This window comes from Lynx rufus, unplaced genomic scaffold (assembly GCF_022079265.1).
Source record: "Lynx rufus isolate CCGP_SWC_20201006 ecotype Redwood Valley unplaced genomic scaffold, mLynRuf1.p SCAF_13, whole genome shotgun sequence".
Classification (NCBI taxonomy): Eukaryota; Metazoa; Chordata; class Mammalia; order Carnivora; family Felidae; genus Lynx; species Lynx rufus.
This window is the reverse complement of record NW_025814827.1, coordinates 41,730,317-41,757,333: the sequence shown is the minus strand read 5'-3', so window position 1 is coordinate 41,757,333 and position 27,017 is coordinate 41,730,317. Positions and strand designations below refer to the sequence as shown.

The 27,017-nt window shown below is 36.1% G+C and overlaps 2 protein-coding genes across 2 annotated transcripts; both read left to right on the top strand.

The window, feature by feature from the left end:
* Positions 1 to 1,118: 1,118 nt before the first annotated feature.
* Positions 1,119 to 2,030, top strand: LOC124508134 (olfactory receptor 4F21-like). Its single transcript, XM_047074549.1, has one exon. The coding sequence runs from the start codon at positions 1,119 to 1,121 to the stop codon at positions 2,028 to 2,030; it is 912 nt and encodes a 303-aa protein (XP_046930505.1).
* Positions 2,031 to 14,236: 12,206 nt separating this feature from the next.
* On the top strand, positions 14,237 to 15,175 carry LOC124508261 (olfactory receptor 4K3-like). Its single transcript, XM_047074665.1, has one exon. The coding sequence runs from the start codon at positions 14,237 to 14,239 to the stop codon at positions 15,173 to 15,175; it is 939 nt and encodes a 312-aa protein (XP_046930621.1).
* Positions 15,176 to 27,017: the final 11,842 nt, after the last annotated feature.

Here is a 27,017-nt window from a genome sequence, read left to right as displayed (position 1 = left end):
AATTGTTTTGGCCTACTGGCAAACAAAAAGTGAGGACCGCCAATGAGGAGTTAGGAAGAAAAAGAGAATTAGGAGACACAAGATTCAGAAACTTGATTTTTTAAAAAAGAACTAACTATGTAAATAGGTAAAAGGAAGCAAAAAGTTGAAGAAAGTTTAATTGATCAATCCTTAGGGAAGATCCATGGTATATGGGAAAGAGCCAACCTTCAAGAGCACAGAGCCATGGTCAGAAGTATGGATCATGTTGTCCTACAGCTCTGGGTAAAAGTCCTGGCTCTGACACTTGATCCCTTTAAGACTCAGTTTCTTCATTAGTAAAATGAGTCTAAAAAAAGTTTTCCAAATTGAATTCTGTGGGGTTTAAATGAGATAATGTACTTGGTACAAAGCTTTGCATGGAGGATACATCAAAAACATGTCATCTATTAATATTATAATTGTTTAATTAACATTTTTTACTTACTAAGCATTCAGTCTTTGTATCTAACATTTTCATTGAATATAGAGGCATGTACCCATGATAATAGTTATGAATCAAAATTATGAATAATCACAATCTGAGCACCTGATTTCCATGGAAAATTACACACACACACAAATTTAAAAACAAAACCAAAACACATATACAAGGTGAAACAAGGTGAAAGGCATTAAACAATTTTGGCCTAAAGATCTCTATTTGACCACTGAAATAAATTCAGTTAAGGAAAATTAGCAAGTTTAGTGTGAGAATATTAATGTGAAGCTGACAGTAGTAGCCGAGATTATTCAGATGGGAGAACACGTAAGTAAGTGATCAGGGAAAGGTCTAGAATTCCTTGAGAGGTAAAATAAAAGGATCTGAAAATGTAATAGAAGGGAATTAACACCATTTACCTCCATCGAAAATATTAATAATTTTCTTCCCTTTTTATGTTATCATTCTCTTGATCACCATAATGTTTTCATATCCTTAATTTTTTTCTTATCCAATTAAAGGATTTCTAATTGGGGATATGTACCCCAAAGAAAAAACTAGCAAGAAATAGGAAATTTACACTTGTACCACTGATTCTGACTTTTAATCATTTTCTATTCTCAGGTGATTTGAAAATCAGCTCTTCTGCCCCAAGTCAATGGATGGATTAAATAATTCTATGGTTTCTGAGTTTGTGTTGCTTGGACTCTCTAGTTCTTGGGAAACTAAAGTTTTTCTTACATTAATATTTTCCTTGATCTATTTAGGAATCATCCTGGGAAATCTCTTCATTGTCTTTTTGGTAATTTTTGATTCTCATTTACATTCTCCTATGTACTTCCTACTGGCCAATCTGTCCTTCATTGACGTGGGGGTTGCCTCTACCACAGTCCCCAAAATGATTAGAGACCTTTTAAATGAACACAAGATAATTTCTTTCCAAAGTTGTATGACACAGATATGCTTCATCCACATCATGGGAGGAGTGGAGATGGTGTTACTCATCGCCATGGCATTTGACAGGTACACAGCAATCTGTAAGCCTCTTCACTACCTGAACATCATGAACCCTAAAATATGTGTTTCATTTGTAATTGCTGGCTGGGTCATTGGGGTGATCCATGCTATGTCCCAGTTTGCTTTCATTATAAACTTGCCCTTTTGCGGTCCTAATAAAGTAGACAGCTTTTACTGTGACTTTCCCAGGATCATAAAACTTGCATGCACAGATGGAGCCAAGTTTGAGTTTATTATTGCTGCCAACAGTGGCTTCATGAGCATGGGCACCTTCTTCCTGCTAATCCTTTCCTATATCTTTATTTTGGTCACTGTCTGGAAACGTTCTTCAGGAGACTTATCCAAAGCATTTGTCACTCTGTCAGCTCACATCACTGTGGTGGTTCTATTTTTCACTCCATGCATGTTTCTCTATGTATGGCCTTTCCCCACATCGTCAGTTGATAAATACCTGTTCATTGCTGACTTTGCTATCACACCCATCTTAAATCCCATCATATATACGTTAAGAAATAAAGACATAAAGGTAGCCATAAAAAGATTGAGCAAATAAGGACATTATGTCAGACTCTGCTAACTGGTTCTATCATTGGAGCTCTCAACCTATACATCCATCTGTCTTTTATATATTTCTACCTAGGCATCTGACATTTAAAACAGACATAAACTTAATATATTTTCTACCTCACTGATCAAAATTCTACTTCTCTGTAGAGCATTTATTCATTACTTTGGTTAGCATGGGAGATGTGAATCTACTATATAAGGGTATTATTTTATTATTTTAGCAGACAGCAGTGGTATCTACTAAATAATATTTTATGATTGAAACTGTGATTATTTTGACAATAAGTAATATAAGAAAATCCCTTCTGCTTCCCATAAGGTTTGAAAACAAAGTACAACCCAGCTCTGGGAAATGTCAGGAACCATTACACTGAAGGGTTATATATGTAGGAGTAGTAGCTCTACATAGTTACTTAGGTTGGTTTCCCTTAGAAGACCCTAAGACAAAATTGTATTGCATGTAGTTTATTTGGAAGCTGATTTTAGGATTCATCAGTAAGGGAACAGGGAAGCGGTACTGAGAAAGGAAAGATGCTTATGTTGCTATAACCGGAGTCCAAGCCAACTGTATTCCTCCAGGAGACTGTAGAGATTCTGTGATTTAGAATTGTCCCAATTGAAGGGCAAGGTATTCGAAGTATTTCTTCATTTGTATTAGGTGCATTAACTCCTTGGCCTGTCCAGTCTTTCCCACCGTAAATACTGAACATCTATTTTAAGAAACAAAAGATAAGCAATGAGATAGCCTTTCTGGTGCTGATAGTAAAGAACCGTCTCCAATAAAAGTACACTAGGGGCACCTGGGTGACTCAGTTGGTTGAGCGTCTGACTTCGGCTCAGGTCATGATCTCATGGCTCATGAGTTCAAGTCCCACTTGGGGCTCTGTGCTGTCAGCTTGAAGCCTGGAGCCTGCTTCAGATTCTGTGTCTCCTTCTCTCTCTGCCCCTCCCCAACACACTCTGTCTCTCTCTCTCTCACTCTCTTTCTCTCTCAAAAATAAATTAACATTAAAAAAAAAGTAAACTAAAAGCAGCCTCCTAATACTGCTTTGTAACTGAAAGAAGTGCTAATTAAACATTTTACTCTAACAGAGCCAAACTGGTAACTGAGCACAGAGAATTCTGTGATAGAAAACAGTTCTCTGCTTTCAATGTGCCTCATCAAACCAGCAGTTCAAAGTGGGCCATTCAGAATCCAGGAGCATGGTTTTGCAAGTCATGACCAGCCTATGGGATCAGGTCCCACAACTGGCCATCATCTGCTACCCACAAAAGACTTCGGACTTCCTCAAGAATGGGAAGTGAAATCTTGGTTCCACACAAAAACTGTAGACATTGATGAAAATAAAATTTTTCTCACACCTACAGAAACTTAAACTGAAAGTTTACTTCCAACTCTAGGACTGTTATACAGTAATTAAATTCACTTTGAATTTTTGGCTCCAAATTTCAGAAAAGGCACATTATCAGATGATGCTCTCAATTTAGGGAAACTCAGTAATTAAGACATTCCAAGAAACATAGCATGGATAATCAGTCTATAAGCTTTTCTCTACCCACAACACAGATTTCTAACATTTCCTACTCTAGAAGTTACTTTATATGATAAATACATCTACCTTGGGAGGATAACACTATCTAATAAAACTTGCCCAAACAAAGTGTATTGTTTGTTTTATCATGTTTTGACTGTATTTAGGCCCTGGTTAGATTTTGGAATCAGCTCTATATCCATGAAGAAAAATACAATCACAGATAATGACGGTTCCAAATGTAATATATCTTATACTCTATAATAAACTCTTCTCTCTTACTTCTCTTCTTCCCTCACATTTAAAACAGTACTTCAAAACCAACCACCATATATACCAAATCAGTTTTGGAAGTTTTATAAAGTTTCCAGAAATATCAAGGGTTTCTTCTCAGGTAATTCCTGGAACATCTGGACTCTAAAGCAAAGACCTTCCTGTACCAAAAGGGATGCCTTCTGTCTAGTCTGAGAGCTTCCTATATATTGAGGGAATATTCTAACTTCATGATTCACAATTCACCTATATTAAGAGATGGCTCTGACAGAATGTCACTTACCAGAAATTTCCAAACAAAAAATTGGTTGCTAATGGTATTCATTGCTAAAAGTTTATGTCAGGAAGAACCTGAATGAATCATAGGGAAGGAAGCCTCCAAAATGCTATGAAAACAGTTATTTTCCATGGAAATAAAATTAAGCTTTTAGAATGTAACAGAATCAGAATGGCACCTTAGAAGTAGAGGTCACAGGACCTAATATGGTACCCAAATCACGCTGTTTCCCAACTCTGTGACTTCAATTAAAATATGCTGAGATGTAATTTTTCAACATAAAATCCATTTCATTAGGTATGGATAGAGATTAGGTATTACAATGTGAATGCAAGCTCCTAGCATGTTAACTGTATTCAGGTTCTCTTTTCCTGATCTTTTTTTTTATCTCCACATGTTTACCCCCTCTTTAATGAAAGTTCTATCTTGACTATTTTAAGATAAAAATATAGACTCTAGGAACCTAAAGATAAACTTCTACACCTTAAACATCCTGTGTTTTTAAATTTTATTACCACAGTATTCTTTATCTGGCTATTAACATAAATTAATTTTATAATATTATCACTACCCTGTGATTTTTAAATCAGCACAAAACACTAGTAACACATTTCAAGGAAAGTGATAAGGGGAGAAACCAGGCATGGGCTTTGGTGTAATCTGTAGCAGTCAGGGTCTCTTTCATCTGAAGTGTCCAGAAGTAAGTAGGCTACGCTCTATGAACATGGTCAATAAATCCGTTTGACTTTACTAGAGAAAATGAGATCCTTCCAACTGCCTTTTTGTATGTTGACAAACAAGCACACTAAAATGTAGCTCACAATGCCTTGCTTTACCACGTACCCACAGGAAACAGCAGTGATAAAAAAAAAAGCCATAAATGAAAACTTGACAAAGTTATATTAACCAGGGATGGTAGATTCTGTCCCAGCCACCATGGTCATACAATTAACCCAAACTGATGTAATTTCATTATAAAGTATATTAAAGCTATTTTCACAATAAAGTTAAATTTTAATTAGGACACAAAAAGCTACAGCTAACATAAAAATAAACTACAACAGTGACTTTAATATTCTTGACTAAACGATACCTAAGACCCAAACTGGGAATGAATACCCCACTATGATTAGCCCCAAGCTGAAATAATTATTACAAAAAAAATGTTCACCAAAATACTACAAGCAAGAGCCTAAAAGTCAAAGGACTTGGCAGGGCTTTCTATCTCTTCAGAAGAGCCTGTTCTACAATTGATAAACCCAATAAGAGTTTGCCAACTCTTGCAAATACAGTCTATATACCACCACCTTCAGCAAACCCTAAAATTATAATAAGCATAAACATTAAAACTTTAGGTCAAGTTGTAGCTTATGGGACAGAAAGAAATGGGCTATGATTTGTATTTCCCTGATGATGAGTGAAGCTGAGCATCATTTCATGTGTCTATTGGCCATCTGGAGGTCTTCTCTGGAAAAATGTCTATTCATGTCCTCTGCCCATTTCTTCACTGGATTATGTTTTTGGGGGGTGGAGTTTGGTGAGTTCTTTATAGACTTTGGATACTAGCCATTTATCCAATATGTCATTTGCAAATATCTTTTCCCATTATGTTGGTTGCCTTTTAGTTTTGTTGACTGTCTCCTTTGCAGTGCAGAAGCTTTTTATCTTGATGAGGTCCCAATAGTTCATTTTTGCTTTTAATTCCCTTGCCTTTGGAGATGTGTCGAGCAAAAATTGCTGCAGCTGTGGTCAAAGAGATTGTTGCCTACTTTCTCCTCTACGATTTTGATGGTTTCCTGTCTCACATTCAGGTATTTCATCCATTTTTATTTTTGTATATGGTGTAAGAAAGTGGTCTAGTTTCATTCTTCTGCATGTTGCTGTCCAGTTCTCCCAGCACCATTTGTTAAAGAGACCATCTTTTTCCCATTGGATACTCTTCCCTGCTTTGTCAAAGATTAGTTGGCCATACATTTGTGGGTCAAATTCTGGGTTCTCTATTCTATTCCATGGGTCTATGTGTTTGTTTTTGTGCTAATACCATCCTGTCTTGATGATTACAGCTTTGTAGTAGAGGCTAAAGTCTGGGATTGTGATGCCTCCCACTTTGGTCTTCTTCAATATTGCTTTGTTGGCAGGAATGCAAACTGGTACAGCCACTCTGGAAAACAGTGTGGAAGTTCTTCAAAAAATTAAAAATAGAACTACCCTATGACTCAACAATAGCACTACTAGGAATTTACCCAAGGGATACAGGAGTGCTGATGCATAGGGGCACATGTACCCCCAAAGTTTATAGCAGCACTTTCATCAATAGCCAAATCATGGAAAGAGCCTAAATGTCCATCAACTGATTAATGGATAAAGATGTGGTTTATATATACAATGGAATACTACTTGGCAATGAGAAAGAATGAAATCATGTCATTTACAGCAACATGGATGGAACTGGAGAATGTTATGCTAAATGAAATAAGTCAGTCAGAGAAAGAAAGATACCATATGTTTTCACTCATAGGTGGATCTTGAGAAACTTAACAGTAGAACATGGGGAAAGGGAAGGAGGAAAAAAAAAGTTACAAACAGAGGGAAGGAGGCAAACCATAAGAGACTGTTAAATAGAGAGAACACACTGAGGATTGATGAGGGGTGGGAGAGAGGGGAAAGTGGGTGATGGGCACTGAAGAGGGCACTTGTTGGGTTGAGCAATGAGTGTTGTATGGAAGCCAATTTGACAATAAATTATATTTTAAAAAAAGAGAAAGAAATGGGCTATACCCCTATTCTAAAAACATTAAATTTGGGGCGCCTGTGTGGCGCAGTCGGTTAAGCGTCCGACTTCAGCCAGGTCACGATCTCGTGGTCCGAGAGTTCGAGCCCCGCGTCAGGCTCTGGGCTGATGGCTCAGAGCCTGGAGCCTGTTTCCGATTCTGTGTCTCCCTCTCTCTCTGCCCCTCCCCCGTTCATGCTCTGTGTCTCTCTGTCCCAAAAATAAATAAACGTTGAAAAAAAATTAAAAAAAAATAAATAAAAACATTAAATTTTATACTGAAGTCTTTATAAAATTAAAAACTAAAGGAGAATTGAGTAAAAACTTATGACGAAAGAGCTTAATTAAATAGGTCATGAGGCAAACACATACCACCTTCCTCAAATATCAAAACTTACATATAACTTATTAGTAATTATTATATATATAAGAGGAGGTAATAAGGTAAACATCCTGGAAAGTGTGTTTAGACAGATCAAAGTGTACCTTGACTAAAGCACCTGGTTTACACCCAGGAGATTTTATTTAATATGAGCACTTGAACTAAGGCTAGCCCAAAGTTACAAAACTCAATAATTATAAATGAATTAAAAAAACACTTATTTAAAATTAAAAATATTTGGGGCACCTGGGTGTCTCAGTTGGTTAAGCATCTCTTGATTTAGGCTCAGGTCATGATCTCACACTTGTGAGATGGAGCCCCGCATCAGGCTCCATGCTGGCCATGGAGCCTGCTAAAGATTCTCGATCTCCCAATTCCTCTGCCCCTCCCCCACTCTCTCTCTCTCCTCAAAAAATAAATAAACATCTAAAAATTAAATTAAATTATGAGTATAGATGAAATTTCTAGTTGGTGCTATAGAAAAGGTACCATAAAATAATGATAAAAGAAATATTAAAAGCACTAAATAGCAAAGTTTACACTTTTATTTTTGCCTAATTATTTACTTAGAACAATTAAAAAGAACTTAACTACCCCAAAACCAGACAAGCTACCCACAAACAATTATAAAGAACAAAGTCACCTATGTAGCCAAAGAGTGAGAAGATTTACAGGTAGAGGTGAAAAGCCTATCACGTCTAGTGATGGCTGGTCATCCAGAACAGAATTTTAGTTCATTTTTAAACTTATCTTAAAAAACAATAATTTCAACATAAATTTAAATACTTTTCTAAACAGGTACAGCCTACAGGCACCTGGGTGGCTCAGTTAGTTAAACATCTGACTCCTGATTTCTACTCAAGTCATGATCTCATATTACATGAGATCAAGCCCCACATCAGGTCTGAGCTGACAATCTAGAGTATGCTTAGGATTCTCTCTCTCCTTCTCCCACTTGCCCCTCCCCTCAAAATAAATACATTCTCATTCTCTCCCTCCCTCAAGATAAATACATAAGCTTCAAAAAATAAATAAAAATAAATTAATTAACTAAAAGGTACAATCTTTAGATATAGGATACAACCTTCCTTGGATAGTAAGAATGAACAACACCTTAGTTGGCCTAGAAGTGGTCACCAATTAAAGTATCCAAGGTCAACAATATATTTATCAAAATTCCAACACTAAGGACCAACTACTAACCTAATACTGGATTAATCTATTAATTAATAGAAGTAATACCATTCACTTGAGTAACATGAGTTATTTCTCCTTGCATAAGCTTATATTAGAATGGACAATCACTGATAGTTAACAAAATAAATTTAACCCAATAATTCATTACTTATTAAATTAATTGTTAACGCAACACAGGTATGCATTTAAGGAAAGATTTTTAAAAGTCAAAGAAACTCAGCAAACACAAACCTCACTTGTTTAGAAAAAACATTACCTCTGGCATTTCTAGTATTAGAGGCACTGCTTTCCCAGTGACATCTATTTAATGGCTACAGTATCCTCACTGTGTAAAGGCAACATAATCATTTGTTCCGGAAAAAAGGAACTCGTATGAGTGACCATATAAGGGTTTATTTACTCTTACTCTTAATCAATGAAAATGACTTTCCTGTGAAAAGGCAAGAATGACATAAGAAGAGAAGACCCTATGGAGCTTTAATTAATCAGTCCAAAAATGAACAAAAAATTTAACCAAATAATAATTAAACTGTAAATGGACTAACAATTTTGTTTGACATGACCTTGGATAAAAAAAAATAACCTTCAAGTAATTAAAATCTAGACCAACCAGTCAAATAGTTTATCACTTATTGATCCAAAATACTGATCAACAGAACAACTTACCCTAGGGATAACAGCAATATCTTATTCAAAGCTTCATAAGGTTTATGACCTCAAGGTTGGGTCAGGACACCCTAATGCTGTAACCATTATTAATGGTTGGTTTGTTCAACAATTAAAGTTCTATGTGATCTGAGTTCAGATCTGAGTAATCCAGGTCACTGTCTATCTGTTCTACATTACCCCCAGTAGAAAAAGACAAGAGAAATAAGGACTGCATTACAAAAGTGCCTTCACATTAATAAATGAGATAATATTAATCTAATTAATTTTACCTATCCCCACCAAAGAACATGGCCCAGTAACTGTGTAAAACTTAAACGTGGAGTGCCTGTGTGGCTCAGTCAGTTGAGCATCGAACTCATTTCAGTTCAGGTTATGATGCCACTGTTGGTGAAATTGAGCCTTGCATCAGACTCTGCTCTGATAGTGTGAAGTCTGCTTGGGATTCTCTCTCTCTCTGGCCCTCCCCAACTCGTGCTTTCTCTCTCTCAACATAAATAAATAAATAAACATTAAAAAAAATTTTAATGAAACTTTATTACCAGAGATTTTATTCATCTTCCTAAACCACATTCATAATTAATATTCTGCCTAATTATACCTATGCTCCTTCCTGAAACATTCCTCACACTAATCAAGTGAAAAGTATTAACCTATATACAACTTCATAAAGAACTAAACACCACTGGCCCCCATGACCTACTATAATCTATCACAGATGCTCTGAAGCTATTCATTGAAAAACTCTCACAATCACTAGCACCATAAATATCCATCTTTATTGCTGTACCAATCCTATCCCTAACTTTATCCCTAAGGATATAAGGGATTCTTAAATACAGAGAACAAAGTGTGGGTTGTTGGAGGGGAGGAGGGTGAGGGGAAGGGTTACATACGTCATAGGCATTAAGGAGGGCACTGGTCACGAAGAGCACCGAGTGTTGTATGAAAGTGTTGAATCAGTATGTTGTACAACTGAAACTAATATTACACTGTATGTTAAATAACTGGAATTTAAATAAAAAATTAAAAAATATACATGTATGTGTAACTACAGAGCTGAATACTTAAAAGATTTAATTTTGCTATATGTAAACTGTGTTTGTGTGAAAACTATAAATTACAAAAACATTTATAAAATGAAATACTATATTGCATTACAAGTGTTTTTACTTTTTTTTAAGTTTCACAGTGATTGTGTACTTTCTAAAACTCACCTCTGAACCAGCATCCTTACTCAGAGGGTATCTCTTGTTGGTCTTTCACGTCACAGCTGTAAAGCTTGGGAAAGTCACTTAGCCTCTTTTTGCCTGTCTTCTCCTCTGTAAAAATGGACCTATGTTTTATCATGATGATATGTTTTATCATTTTCCAGATGCTGTCTGGAAAGTGAGTCGTCGCACACAAGCAAGTGAATAGGCATTGAATCCTTCTGTTCTCAGGCTGAGATAGTTTTGGGTTCTAGGCCTCAGGGTATAAAATGGATCATGGAGCAAATATATTAAAGGCTTTGAGATCTAGACATGAAACAGATGAAATCTTAGAGGGAGACAATGAGACAGCAAGAAGACAAGCAAAAGCAGAGCCAATAAGGGATAAGAGAAGAAAGAAATGAAACATTTTTATCAATAGTCTTTCACATCTAATTTCTTTAAAATCAACATTGCAAACAAACACAAAAGACAGATAAAGTGCTAAATTCTCTAAAGACATTAAGTTGATAGGTATACTCATCTTTACTGATGGCAACAGTAACAAGGATGCCCTGTAGGATTGGTAGCTGTTACCTGCAAGACTGGATGACATTGGAAAGGACAGATGAAGAGATACTTCAAAATTTGATCTAAATAAATCTAATGTTAATAGTTTAAATCCTAGTAACTTAACATGCATTTTTATATTATTTCTTTAATAAAGGAGTGAATTAAGAACTATCCTTTCTTTATCTTTTCAACACTTAGAGAAATGCCTATAATATGGTTTACACTCAAACTACTAATATACAGGACCCTGCATAAGGAAGTACCATGAAGGTTGAGACCTAACATTTCTCTGAAATCCAAGAAGCGAGGTTCAAGTAGGCCCTTAAATCATGAGCCTAGTTGCAACATGCCAAAGACGAGCTAGCTGTCACCTGCCCATCTATGTAAATCATCTAACTTCTGCTGGGATTGGTACCAATATCTTAGTTCCCTTTATGACATGGTAGATAAAGGGCAAAAGAAATTAAGTTATATCCTCAAAATACACAAAGAAATAAAAGGCTTGAAACGCCTTTTTCTTATACTTTCACTTGTATTTACTAGACTAACTTGAATCTACTTTGAAAAGGGTGGATTTTTATTCCATGATGCCCTCAACGCCCAGCTTTTCCTCAGGGAACCTCGGAAGCTAAGGATCCCCCAAGAGCATGACAGGGAAAACCTTTCCAAATACGTGGCTCTACTTAAACACAGAGATAGAGATGGAAAGCCTCCAAGCTCACAGGCTACTCTTCATAGTGCACACTTGGCACACCGAGGAGGACACAGTCCCTCCAATAATGCTCATGGCAGAAAATTACCTGGAATTCATTTCACCTAGAGCAGACTCTGGAGTAAGCCCTCTCAGTAAGCAGCGAAGAAACCGGTTTCAGAGATGATCTGTGTAGTGTAAGTATATCCCAGATAATTGATGTTTGAACTCACGCTTTTAATGTCTTCCCCACAGGTTAAGACTAAATTCTTTCTTTTTTTTTCCTAAAGCATTTTTTTTTTTCCATACCTATCTATAGAGCTTAGAGTTCTGAATGTGTCATTTGGTTCATGTCTTCTGGGCAAGATTATGGGTTTTCTCTCCCAACAAATCCCTGGGACTTCCGAATTCCTAACAGCATTTCAAATACTAACAACAGCATTGCCTTTCCATGACCTTAAATGCTGCCAGATGCCCAGGTTGGGGAAGATCGGTTCTCAAAAACCCTCCAACTTATCCTGACATTTCCTAATTCCTTTTGGATTTTACTTGTTTTCCCCTGAACAAAGCAGCAAATGGAGAAATGTTTCACTCAAAAACTGTAGGGCAAAGTACCTAAAATTCAAAACAATGAAACTGAATGGATTTTAATGTGAACCTGTGTATCTCACTCCTATTGTTACTAGCCATTTACATTTATTTGTGTCTCTGTTACCTCTTCATAGAAGAAAAAGTCTTACCTCAGAAGACTTTTATGTTTATTTATTTTGGAGAGAGAGAGAGAGGGCAGAGAGAGAGGGAGACACAGAATCTGAAGGAGGCTCCAAGCTCTGAGGTGTCAGCACAGAGCCCCATGTGGGGCTCAAACCCATGAACCAGACCACGAGATCATGACCTGAGGTACAGATGGATACTTAACCGACTGAGACAACCAGGGTCCCCTGTATTATTTTCTTAAAAAAATTTTTTTAAGAAATTTTATTCATTTTCTTAGTCTTGTCAAAATCAAGGTTTCAACCAGGTGCCATTTCTAGCAGGAAAATTATATTGGAAGTTTGGAGTCACAACGACCTGTTTATATTCTAGTTTTTTTTTTACTTTTTATTTTACAACTTGGAAAATAGGTAATTTGTGTATGTACGCACATAGTTTGTGAGGTTTATGTGAAGTATTCTAACCAAAAAATATATTAAAGGACATTAAAATAAATAATTAGAATTCAATAGTGAGATGATATTAACAAGGACATCATAAGCACATGTTGATTTTTTTTAATAAAGTCTTACTTTTTGTGGAAAAATACTTAGAAGGAGAAAGAACAAAACCTAATAGGAAAAAGTAAAACAGAAAAAAAACGGAATAAAAAGAAAGGCAAACCATCCTTCAAAATGGAGAAAATGCTTAAAATCACAATAAGAAATTAAAACTACATACACTTGCCATTTCTCATCATCATATGACAATAACATCACATTGTAGATCCTGTGAAAACACAGGTAATTCATACATTGCTGGTGGAAATGCAAAATGCTTTAAGCCTGGCAGAAGGAATACAAACACATGAATAAATAAGACAGATAACTGTTTTCAAGGTGCTTAACATAGATGTGCTATATAATTCAAGCTAGTTTGTCGCTTTTATAATCTGAACTTTTAAAAAAATTAGGTTATGAGAAAGATGGAGAAATGAAGAGAAACCAAAGAAGAAATGGAAAAAGAGAAGGAAAAATGAAAAAAGACCTTGGCCTCCTGGCTTACAGAAAATAGTAAACATATGTATTTCCACAGAGCTCAAGTTAAACAATAGAAATGAAGAGTTTACATACAAACGAACTTAGAATTTATATTTTGTCCTGAAGAACAGTCAAAAGAAAAGTAATTTTCATGTATGCTTCATTTAGGCCAGCCTCAGAAAAGAAATCTGTTATCAATGAGAACCGAGAACCAGGGACCATCAAGGCATGTTAATGTTACTCAGGCCAAGGGAAACAGGAGTTTGTGGTCATATTCTTCCACGGAGAGATTCCAAATGCAGGGAAATACTGGATACTAGGAAGGTACAGTCAGTAACTGGGGTCTCTTTGGAAACACAACTATCTTTTCTCAAGTCATTTGATGAACGGTTTTTCCCAGAGTCAGTGAAATAATCGGTTCAGTCTGCTACCACATTTTCACAAAGCAATATTTGTTTCTGGGAAGCAAGTTTTGTGTCAGAAATGTAGCATTTGATTATTTCCCGGATTCTGGGAAATAACTTCTGAATATATTTAAAGCTACTCATTTTCCTGCAGAAGAGGCACATTCAAGCCTTGGAGAAATTATTTACCCAATATATTACTATTGAAATTTTTAACCAGAATATTCATTTTTTATTCCCATAACAACTATACTTAAGCTAGGTAAGGCTTTTGACCTACGCTTCTATACTTAGCTCTCCTTCTGGGCCATCAGACTGTGCCTACTTATAAATTCACAAAAACTTTATTTTCCATTTTGAGCTTTTGTACAATGGTATGATTTGAATTTTTGACATGAGTACTATTTATCTGCTCTCCAGCACCTGAGCATTAATTACATTTTTCTTTCCATTCTAGAAGTTCTTAGTTCTTCCTTTGGGTCACATGAGAACACAACGTACTAAATGGAGGAAGCTAACCAGTCTGTGGTGTCTGAGTTTATTTTTCGTGGACTTTGTAATTCAAGGGAGCTCCAGAACTTCCTCTTACTGCCATTTTCCATGCTTTACCTGATGACGGTTGTGGGCAACCTCCTTGTCGTGTTCTTATTCATCACTGACCCTCATCTCCACTCCCCGATGTACTTCCTCTTAGCCAATCTCTCATTTGTGGACTTCTGCCTTTCCTCAGTAACTACCCCTAAACTGATCATAGACTTCCTAAAGGATAATAAGACCATCTCTTTCGGTGGCTGCATGAGCCAGATCCTCTGTGTGCATTTTTTTGCAGGGGGTGAGATGGTGCTACTCGTGACAATGGCCTATGACCGTTATGTGGCCATCTGCAAGCCACTCCATTATTCCAGCATCATGGACAGACAAAAGTGCATCTGGCTGGTTTTGATATCATGGGCCATTGGCTTTGTGCATGCCATGAGCCAACTAGCTATGATTTTAGATCTGCCCTTCTGTGGACCCAGAACAGTGGACAGTTTTTTCTGTGATATCCCTTTGGTGATCAAATTGGCCTGCATGGACACACATACTCTAGGAATATTGATAAATGCTGACAGTGGGGTCTTGGCAACAACTTGCTTCATCATCCTACTCATCTCCTACACCTATATCCTAGTAACAGTGCGCCTTCACTCTAAGAATGGAGCATCAAAGGCACTGTCTACCTGTACCGCCCACATCACAGTGGTGCTGCTGTTCTTTGGACCCTGCATCTTCATCTATCTGTGGCCACTTAGCATCACTTGGGTGGACAAGTTTCTTGCTGTGTTTTACACAGTAATCACACCTCTCCTGAATCCAGCCATTTACACACTGAGAAATAAAGACATTAGGAATGCCATAAAGAGACTGATAAGTCAGCATATGGATTCAAAGGATAATTCCTAGTTTTCTCATTAAATCAGAAAATGTACCCTTTGCATCCAAATTTGGCCACATTTTTACCTATAAACTGAACTGGAAACATGACCTGTTCATCATACCGATAGCTTTAAGTCTTCCCAGATGGATGGTTTGTGTTTATTCCATTATGAAAATGTGTTCAAACTCCAACACTTATATTATTACCACTTGGAGAGGATAATAATTGAAAATAATAATTGTACAAATATTCCTTTATATTTATTCAAATATTTTCAGATGACAACATTGATAATGATAATGATAAGAGTAATAAATACTACCATTAGTTTACCAATAATCCCTATACCATGCTAAGCATTTTACCTAGTTTATGTATGTTACAAAACCACTATGAGTTAATTACCATTATTCTCATTTCTAATAATACATGATTTACTTACTTTAATTCTAACTTAGCTAGAGAGCATAATAAAGATATTTGAGTGATCTACATCTACCTAGAAAAAAAATGAATCAAATTATAATGTTATTGCCCTTGTACTCCACAGCATATCCCTTATAGTTCAAATTTTCAAGTCTTTTTTTTAAATCTTTAACATTTATTCAGTTTTTGAGCGACAGAGAGAGAGCATAAGCGGAGGAGGGGCAGAGAGAGAGGGGAGACACAGAATCCGAAGCAGGCTCCAGGCTCTGAGCTGTCAGCACGGAGCCCAACGCGTAGCTCGAACCCACGAACAGCGAGATCATGACCAGAGCCAAAGTCGGATGCTTAACTGACTGAGCCACCCAGGAGCCCCAAGTTTTCAAGTCTTAACTGCTGATTCAAACATTGAATTTCTCTTCACATATTTTTTTGCTAAATACAACAGAAAAAGTATTCACAACTTCTTGAAACATTACTTATTTTCTTATGTGAATAAATGAATTTCATGATTCTAGTTTTACCTGATGTTAAAGCAATAAGAAAGGATTGCTAGTAGACGGGAAGAATGTGTTCCTTTGAAGCAAAAAAATTTACAGCGAAGAGAAGAAAGCCAAAATGAAACCATCAATGCATACAACACAATAATTTTATTCAAAAATCTAAAAACTTCCCAGAAATTAATAAAAAAGAGAAATAATCCAAAAGGGGGGACAGTGGGAAAAATTTAGACCAGGTGTTTATTTCTGAAAAGAAATACCACTGGACACTAGACACTCAACCTCATTAGTAATCACAAAATGTAACTTTAGATCATAATGACATACATGTTAAAGAAAAACATCTGTCAGTAACAGTTATCGTTGACAATATGTATTACTGTGTATTAATGGAAATTTTATAGGCTGCTGGTGGGTGAAAGTTGACTTAACCATCCTGAAAAACAATCTTGTGTTGCCTTGTAAAACCAAACATGGGGATACACTGTAAGTCAGTGCCTGCCTGCTAAGGGTCCATATGCCTATTCTTCCCATGACTAACACAACACCCTCAAGATTCAGCTGGACACATGACCACCCAGCTGCAGCGCAGATTTCCTAGTCTCTGCAGACGGATGTGGCCACATGACTGACTTCTGGCAGCAGAACATGAGAAGCAATTTGTGAAACTTCAGCCATCTCTTTAAAGACATCAGCTCCATTTTCTCTTTCCTCTGTCCTGGTGGCTGGCACACAACTAGAGCAGATGCTTTGGAGTCAGTAATGAAAGCTGCACGTTGAGAGGAGCAGAGCTAATGCTCCCTCCAGGAAACAGAGGGACTCCAGAAGGAGCTGAGGCAACTAAGATGGCATTGGTATGTTCTATCTACCACCATACCATCGTTCATTTGCACGCTTTTCTTCATGACCTACTTATATTGCTTTGTGTATTTCACGTGTTATATATTGCAAATTAAAAAAAATAATAAAGGAAAGGCTTTCTTTTTGGTCTTCTAACAACACCACCACCACCACAAAATTCCACATACCACACAACCTTTATTTCTACAGATTTCGGACAGACCATGTTCTTTTGGGCTATATACCTAACCAACTTCTCCTTTCGAGGGAAGCCCTCAACAGAAAGCCCCCAAAATGTATGATATGGCATGCATAAATAGTAAAACATAGAGAAAGGAAATGTGAGCCGTTGGGTGTTAGTGTTAGTAATCTTGGGTTGGGCAAAACAGTCATGTCAACATCTTATGATCTTTTTGAATGAAACTGCCATTGTAATAGAGCATATATTATAGCACTGAGTGATACAGGCCATTTGCTAACTAAAATTATACTGACACACCTTTATAATATTGTGATTTCTAGTTTACTCCCATGAACAAAAGAAGAAAGCCATGACTTATTGTGTACTATCTGTATACCAAGACCTAAACTGTTAATAATGACATCTCAATCTCTATACCGTTAAAATAAAGTGATGATGACATAGCTGACCTAATGAAACTATATAAATAATGGTAGTTACAATTTTTACTTTCCTGAAATATTTTTTTAAAAGAGAAGTGCCAACTATATCAAGAGATGTTTGGGGCGGCTGGGTGGCTCTGTCAGTTGAGTGTCTGATTTCGGCTCAAGTCATGATCTCACAGTCCGTGAGTTGAGCCCCACATCAGGCTCTAGGCTGACAGCTCAGAGCATGGAGCCTGCTTCAGATTTTTTGTCTCCTTCTCTCTCTACCCCTTCCCTGCTCATACTCTGTCCCTCACTGTCTCTCTCTGTGAAACATAAGTAAACATCAAAAATAAAATTTAAAAAAAGAGATGTTTGCAGAAAGTTATATTTCCCCAAACCACATAATCATGGAAGCAATACTTAGATCAGCCTTCAGATATTCATGGGGACATATGATGGTTTCTTGGAATATTTTTAAGATGCAATTATCTCAGCTGTACTCAGTAATAGAAGTCTTTAGTTTTAGGAACCACCATTTATTCATAAGTGATTTGAAGGCTATATATAACGTTTTCTCACAACTCTGTACTGGAGGAATAAAACAACATTGGATCAGGATTGAGTTCTTGCTAGACAATATAATTAATATTCTAATTGATAGACTATAAAATGAGATCCTACTGTCCATCTAGTTTCTAAGCATATGAACTTCATTTAACTCATTAGTAAGTCAACACAATTCACCTCTAAGTAATCCATATTTCAACAAGAAACACAATGGAAATTAAGAAAATTTTTAACTAAATACTAATAAAAAAACAATACATACATAAGCACATATGGAATGCAGCTATAGCCGCATTTGCAAGCACTTTTCTATATGCACATATTTTTAAAAGATAAATGACGCATACAAGTGATCTAAGTGTCCATCTAAAGATAACTCACCTAAGGAAACTAGAGGAGGAAAATAATAAGACCAAAAGTTAATCAAAATGAAAAAAATGTTACATTCAACACTTAACAAAACCAAAGTTGGTTATTTCAGAGGACCAACAAAATTGACAATACATTGGCAAGACTGATCAAGAAGGGGGAAAAAGGCACAAATAACCAGTATCAAAAATACAGATGCTGCAATCCTTAAAAATATTATAAGATGATATGTCCAATCTTACACCTCTAAATTTAAAGTTTTACAGAAAATAGGAAAATTCCTATAAGAAACTACCTCCTAAAGCAAAAATATCCTTATATACCTATGTTTATTAAACATATTGAAACTTTATGATTATCTCTCAGCTCAAAACCCACCCTTTTGTATTCTGCTTTCTGATATGGTGACTCTGCAAACCACATTCCTGTACTGCCATCTGTCTACATTTTATGTTCTGGTGATAGACCATGCCAGGGGGAGGTTGCAAGTTAGAGACAGGGGAGGGGATTCCTTCCTCTTTGCTTCTATGGGCTCCCCCTCTGCCTGCTGTGCCTGTGTGAGCATTATCACCACAGCTACTGCAGTGATGTTTCTTTGCTATGGCAGCAGGTGAATCCAGGGTGCAGTCTCTCCAACAGTTTGAGAATTAGCCTCATCGGGCTTTCTTAGAGATAACACTAGCATGCTGCTACTCTATCTCCAAAAAATCCGGGTCCCGGGCTTATCATGCCTCTCTTCTGAGTTCAGAGAAACAGGCAATAGCCAAGATACACTCCCTCCAAAAAGGGATTTTCATCAGCTCCACAGGACTCTATTCTAAAGAACTACATTTCAGTAATTCCAATTTCTCGTCTCTGCTCCCTCACCCTTAGGAGTAGAAGCTGCTTCTTACAACTGTTACCTCCATGAAAGCAGAGAGCTATCTTTATATGCTTTCAGATACCTAGTTAACAACTTTGTACCTGGTTAATTTTTATATTAAACTCTGTTCAAATCATGTGTGCATCCTTTTTGATGGCTGATCCCTGACTGATACAGTATTTCACAAAGAAAAGTGCAGGCCTAAAGTAGGCTTCCCTGGTGAATACTCAAAACACTTAAGAAAGAAAACAGAAATTTAAAATAAATAAATAAAAATTTTAAAAAGAAAAAAGAAATATTTTTTATATAATGTTCTCTTGAGAAGAGAGAAAGAAGAAACACCTTTTTTTTTTTTTTTGGCCAAAATAACAAAGTTGGACAATCAAAAACATTATCCGCTATCAAAATTTACCAATAAGTCAAAGGATACAGAACACAAAGGTCAAGAATGGAGACTCCTGAGACCACTAAGAAGAGTCCCCAAGTTTGTTCAGGCTGTTGTAGGCTGCACGTGAAGAAGACAGAACAATGAAGACTCGGCCCTAATGATGCGTGTATAGCCTCCTTACAGAAAAGGACCTTATTTTGGTCATAAAACATCTTCAACATTTACTCTGACAAATGCATAGCTAATTGACATTTTTCAGCTGAATCCATCCAATCATTCCAAAAATTCCAGGCTAATTTACTATTAGCAACCTAGACAGGTCAAGTGTAGCCTGCTAAAGGGGCTACGTATGTGAAGACTCTCCATTATCTTTCTAATAAAAAATATTACAAGTGGTCCAATTAGCATTCCTCCAAGGAGATGGAGAGGTCATTTCTATCATTCCTTCTACATTTTTTTTCTCCAAGATGTCCACAAATTTGGAAGAATGGGTTTCACACCAGATGCTAACACTTTATCCAAATTTATGAAGCCAACATAAATTTTACATGAAAATCAGATAAAGACATAAAAAAGAAAAATCATATGCTGTTCACTCTCATAAACATACATGCAACATCCAAAACTATAGCGAAGAAAGTGAAACAATATATAATAAGAATAAAATATTATGCTAAATTAATTTAGTACTGGAAATGCAAGGTTGACCTAACTATTGGAAACCAATCACCAGGTTAAAAAAATGGGGGGTGGGGAGAAAAATCATACACATATCTGAGTAGATATAGAAAGAACACTTGATAAAATCCCATACACTTTCATGTTAAAACCCAGAAATGTAGATTTAGAATGAAAAGTATTCGAGCTGAAATAGTACTTACAAACATCTCCAGCATAAGTCACAGTTAATGATAAAATATTGGAAGCTCCCCCAAACTTTCCAATCCCAACCTTTAACCTAAGATTAGGAATGAGAAAAACATGCTTCCTCTCAACACTAATATTTGGAATTTTATTGGAAGTCCTGACCATTTAAATAAGGCAAGGGCACTAAACAAAATGCATAAAAAGAAATGTGGGTGAGGGGATGTGTGAAATAAAGAGAATTAAGAGGTACACATTCACAAGACAGAAATAAACTTATTGTTCCTAGGCAACATTTTTGTTTAAAAGTTACATATCCTTTCTATAGATTCCTCAGTCTAGGACTGTCTACCTACTTATAATAGCATTTAACATACAATATTGCCCATTTCATTTGTTTTCCTAGATAGATGGCAAGCTTCAAGAGAATAGAAATTACTGGAGAGTAAAGAGGAATATAAAGGCAGATCTAACAGTGATTTAGAAGCAAATAGGTATTGGGACGCCTGGGTGGCTCTAGGTTAAGCGTCCAGTTCTGTGTCTCCCTCTCTCTCTCTCTCTCTGTCCCTCCCCCCACTCACACTCTGTCTCTAAGTAAATAAACATTAAAAAAAATTAGAAGCAAATAGGTATTAACAAAGAAAAATGAGATTCTTTTGAAATAAAATCAAAAGTATCAGAACAATGAAACATCAAACAAAGGTTTCAAATGTTGTGAAATCTGCTATATAATAGGTAGAGAATATCTAACACTGCACTGAGCCACAGGAGGGTCATGAGGAGACCACTCATGTCTCCCTTCAAGATAGAATTGGCTTCAGCAGATGTACTTAGCTGACAGTTTCCAGTTGTTAACAATTTCAGATTCCAAAGCACCATTCACAGAGGCCACGGTCTCCTCCAGGCTTCTCCCAGCCAATGATTGACAACAGTAGGTGTACCAGAGCCCGGACATTCCCGCTCAATCTTTGCTGGAGCCCCCATCAACCTGACCGGGGTTTCTCGGAGCTGCACTTCAGTCTGAGGCTACCCCATCCAATCTCCCTCCTTTCTCTTCCTTTTTCACAAGAGCCACATGGCATTTTGTTAAGAAGGCTTTCCTTACCCACTACTGCTCTTATTCTCCTTCACAGACATTTCCTCTTAGAACTATCCTATAATTCTGTCATGGTTCCTGCTTCACAGAGTACCAGAACTGACACTAACACTTGGTTGTGAACACTAAAGTATTTGTGATCAAAATACTAAGAGGAATACCAGAAATAAGAGTTACCACCAAAGATTGCCTGGTCAAGCAGCAAACAAGTTTGCCTCAGACACCAAATTACCTACCCAACCCCCATTATAATGATACGGTGATAGAACGTATTGTAAGTAAGGTAAATTATTGTCCTGGGAAACCCAATACTATGAAATTAGGAACAAAAAGTAAAATGGTAAACTAAGTTGGTTTTTTATTTACTAATAATTCATGAACCAAAACACCCATACACCCATGCTTCTGAACAACTGGCCACAAAATGAATCACATTTCCTTCTGACTTTCATCTAGTCAGTATAGATAATAAATCATGCCATCATTGCATTTTCATATTGCCTCACCTTTCCTCGTAGTTTATATTGCTGAGATGAGTAGGAGAACAGTAGTCAATAGAGTCTGTATCCTTAATTCATTAATGCCAAATCTATTGCCTTCCCACTCTTTAATCAGGAAACAATAAATATTTATGGATTTCAGCTTGCAGAGAAAAGATTCTCAGGTTCTTGTAAGTTGTTTCTGCACTGTTATCTTGTCTTGATTCTTCCTCATTTACACAATTCACACTTCATTAACCAGACTGCATTATCATTCTCAGATTCATTACGTTCCCCTTATTTTGTTATTCAGTACTTTTCTAGTTCTATGTATAGGGACTTGGCCAGTATATTTGCCATGAAAAGTTTTGCATTTTAGCTAAAAAGGACTGATGTTCTGGAGGTAATCCCTCCAGAAAATATATTCCTCTTAATTAAATAGCTTCCATTTCCTTTCAACAGAAAAGCATTTCATCACAAAAGGGATCCCAAGTTAAAGCTGTACAGGTGGAACTCCAACAAATCCTGCAGTGAAGCCCTAGGTAAAGTACTCTGTTTGCTTAAGTTATTTGTGAAAACTGAAAAACATCACTTAAGTATATTTAACCCATGAACATACTGCTTTTTTCCCAAAAACAAAAATTCCTTTGTCTCTAGACTTCCATGTAGAATTATTTCAGGTTATTAAAACTCCAAGTGACATTTTTGAGTTTATATTCAATCTATGCTTGATGCTTTCATATTTTTCAAATACAAATTTACCATTTCTCAGAATCCTAAGTGCAACTAGCAATTAAGAGTATGTAGTGGTATTTAGTCCTTTACATAATATTGATGCCAAACAGACACAATCAGTGAGTCATGATTCTGTTAACTTTCAACAATTCTATAATCTATAAAACATCTGTAATGTATCACATCTCTAATCTCAAATTTGAAAAAATACTGTCACAATCACATAATTACTACTCGTAACACCAGACTGTTCAATTTCTCTATCACACTGTTCTGTAGCTCATGTAACTTGACCTTGGGGAAAAACCCAATGTTCATAAAAGACCTAATTTCTATAGACAACCAATAATGGAATAGATATTAGTCATTAATACCCAGCCCCGTAATTGGTTTCATTCCTAATGGTGAGCACTATTTTTAACTATGTGTCTTAATTAATAACAATGAATCTAAAAGGGAGTTAATCTCTCTGTGTTTCTCAATCCCTTGAAGCTGGAGGGTGAAACCAGAGCCTGCAGGTAGGTGGAAATTCAATCTTTAATTCTACAGTATCTGGCTCCATTATTATCACCCCTTTTTTGGCTCCCCATAATTTATTTCTTTTTCAGTCACCCTTTTCTTTTGTTAATTCACTTAACTTGAATGATTTTCTTTCATGTTGTTTAATATCCTTCTGGTATTATTCTCAGAGTTAAAACTGTATGATGAATAAACATATTCTTCAAAGCTCTAGTATCTTTTTAAAGATAGTATATGAAGTATATTGACTCTTCCATCTCCTTTTCTCTAAATATTAGTATCTTAAAACAAAAAGCAGTATCTATGCCTTCAGGATTGTATTCCTAGTGAAACAACATGACAAGGGCATGCTAGCTTTCTTTCTGCCAGATTTATTCAATCAGTTACCAGTCTGAAATGCTAGGTCTGTTTCCTGAAAATCATCAAAATTATCACAATAGGTAACACTTATTTAGCATTTACTATATGTCCAAGCATTTTCTGATGTTTTCTTATTTCAATTCATTTAGTCCTTAAAACAATTACAAAAGCTACTGACTCTTAGGATCTGCCTACAGCAATGAAGAAACTGATACATCCAGCAGTCTGGTAACTAACATAGAACAAATAGCCAGTAAATGGGGGATCTGGGGATGCAAACGGTTTGGGCCTTGTGTTTGTGCTCTTAAACACTGCGTTGTACTGTTTCCTGGAAATGGCTCCTATATAAATGTTTCTTTCCATCCTCTCAATTTATTTTGACACATTTACTTTCAAACTTAAAAAACAATAAATATTACCCCTAGATGTATAGCAAATCAAGTTGGAGATAAAGAAACAAGAATAGGGGCATCTGGATGGCTCAGTTAAGCATCTGACTTTGGTCATGATCTCAAGGTTTGTGGGTTTGAGCCCCACATGGGGCTCTGTGCTGACAGCTCAGAGCCTGGCACCTGCTTCAGAGTCTATGTCTCCCTCTCTCTCTGCCCCTCCCCCTTTGGTGCTTTCTCTCTCCCTCTCTCCCTCTCCCTCCCCCCTTCTCTCTCTCTCTCTCTCTCTCTCTCTCTCTCTCTCAAAAATAAACATTAAAAAAAAAAGCATAAAACTATTTAAAATTCCACCACCTGTAGAAACTTGGGGTGAATCCTAAACATTTACTCATGCAAAATGTTATTCCAGACCCCAAAATAAGAAGATTTTCTCTATAAATGTTTCCTTAACTTACTGAAATCTTTTCACCCCACTTAATGTAGATTTAATGTTCATTTTTAAGCCTGCTGTGTATGAATATATCCACTTATTTAATCACTCTGTTATTCTTAAACAATGTTTCCAATTAGCTTACATTATTCAAAATGCTCATAAGTAAAATAACATTACAAATACATTTTGTTCATTTCTCTATTTCCTTTCAAAACAATTCCAACAGGATTACTGAGGTGTGTTTTTGGTTTTTTGTTTTGTTTTGTTTTTTTACTTTTATGACTCAACTGCCTTCTAGAGTGACTGTACCACTTCATATCTCCCATGAGCTGAGAATGAGAAGCACTGCTTCCCCGAACCTACAGCAGCAACAGGTTTATCCATTCTGTTGAGAAATAAATACAAAACTGGAATCTACTTTCTGAACTTGGAGTAAATACAGAAAGACCTCTTCACCTGAAGTTTTCAAATTAATTCATACCTATTTTCTTAAAATTCTATAATTTTACTTGTACATTTAATCCTTCTAATCATCCAGAAATTCCATTGCTATAAAATGTACAATAAGATACTTTCTCTGCCCTTCTCCTGCGGCACTCTCTCTCTCTCAAAAAAATAAACATTAAAAAAATTGTTAAATGTATAACAAGATACTTACAACTTTATGTTTGCAATGTTGAGCTACATGTTTAACAACTATTGAATATTCTGAATTTATCTATTTTTATTTTAATTCCAGTGTAGTTAACATATAGTGTTATAGTAGATTGAATAACTCTTCATCACCTACATAATTGTGATGCCTTTTTTATCATATGTCAAATTCCCTTATTTATCACATTCTTAACTGTTTTATTTATCTGTTGACCTTTAGCCAAATTAATCACTATTTAATTAGTATAGTTTTAGGACATATTCTAACATCTTTTATAGAAAGCATTCTCATTTTGTCCTCAATTCCCATTTCATTTCCTTTGGAAAATTTCCTGAGTTTTGAAACGGACGTTTGGATCACTTTATAATATTCCAAAAGATTTCCACTGGACTTCAAATGAGCACTGCAGTTAGTGCACAAATTGGTCAGTGAGAATTGATATTTTTATTACTTGTCATCTTTCCTTCCCTCCATTTGCATGGTTTCATTTCCCTTATCATACAGTTTTCAAATATTTCAGAAAAATTTTTTTTCAGTAGAATGCATACACTACACATTTTGTTCACTTATAATTGAAGTTTCTCTATTTAACAGGTTATTTTTGACATTATATTTATTAAAATGATCTTATTAGGGGCACCTGGATGGCTCAGTTGGTTAAGCATCCAACTTCACTCAGGTCATGATCTCACAGTTTGAGTTTTAGCCCCAAGTTGGGCTCTGTGCTGACAGCTAGGAGCCTGGAGCCTGATTCACATTCTGTGTCTCCCTTTCTCTCTGCCCCTTACCCACTCATGCTCTGTCTCTCTCTCTTTCAAAAATAAATAAATATTTAAAAATTTAAAAAATAAAATGATCTTACTAAATTTAATATTTCTTAATATTTGTCTTAAGTTTTTGAGGTCGACAACTGTGTGATTTGTTAATTAATATATTTTGCAACAGTCCCTTCAGTAGTATTACTTGATTTAATCTTCTTGTCCATAGCATATGATTGAAACAGTGCTGCAGGCTTCCTTCTTTATGTTATTGATTTTGATATTTCACCTATAACCAGATTTTGACTGCTGGTTTAAAAATTCTACTAAAACAATCATGTTAAAATATTTCTTAATATTTCCTATTTTACTAAGAGATGTTATCAAGAATCAATTTTGAGGGGCACCTGGGTGGCTCAGTGGGTTAAGTGTCTGACTTTGGCTCAGGTCAGGACCTCACAGTTTGTGAGTTCGAGCCCCATATCTGGCTCTCCGCTGACAGCTCAGAGGCTGGAGCCTCCTTTAGATTCTGTGTCTCCCTCTCTCTATGCCCTTCCCCTGTTAGTGCTCACTCGCTCTCTCAAAAATAATAAACATTAAAATAAATTTAAAAAAAAAAGAGTCAGTTTTGAAACTTCTCCAGTGACTGTTTAGTACATTCATTCCCTAAAATTTTCATGGAAACAGCTTCTGAAACCAAATATTACTCATCTCTTCTCAGCATATTATGTGATGTGCTGTGAGATTTCAAGAATTTTCTCTTGATAAACCTACCAGAGGCTTTAAGTAGGAAAGTCACATGATCAAACTTGACTTTTGACAGACATATCTCAAATCAGACTATAGAATCAACTGGACTTGAGGAAGAATGGAGCAGAGAGATCTTTTCAACTGTCAAGATGATAAAATACATAGACCAAAGGCAAAAAAAAAAAAAATAACGATAGAATGAAGAGAAGAGAAATGAAGAAATATTCACCAATAAAAATTGCGCAACTAGAGGTGGAAAGGGAAATACAAAC

Excerpts from the sequence above, each read along its gene's own strand:
- LOC124508134 (XM_047074549.1), top strand. The coding sequence starts at position 1,119 with ATGGATGGATTAAATAATTCTATGGTTTCTGAGTTTGTGTTGCTTGGA.
- LOC124508261 (XM_047074665.1), top strand. The coding sequence starts at position 14,237 with ATGGAGGAAGCTAACCAGTCTGTGGTGTCTGAGTTTATTTTTCGTGGA.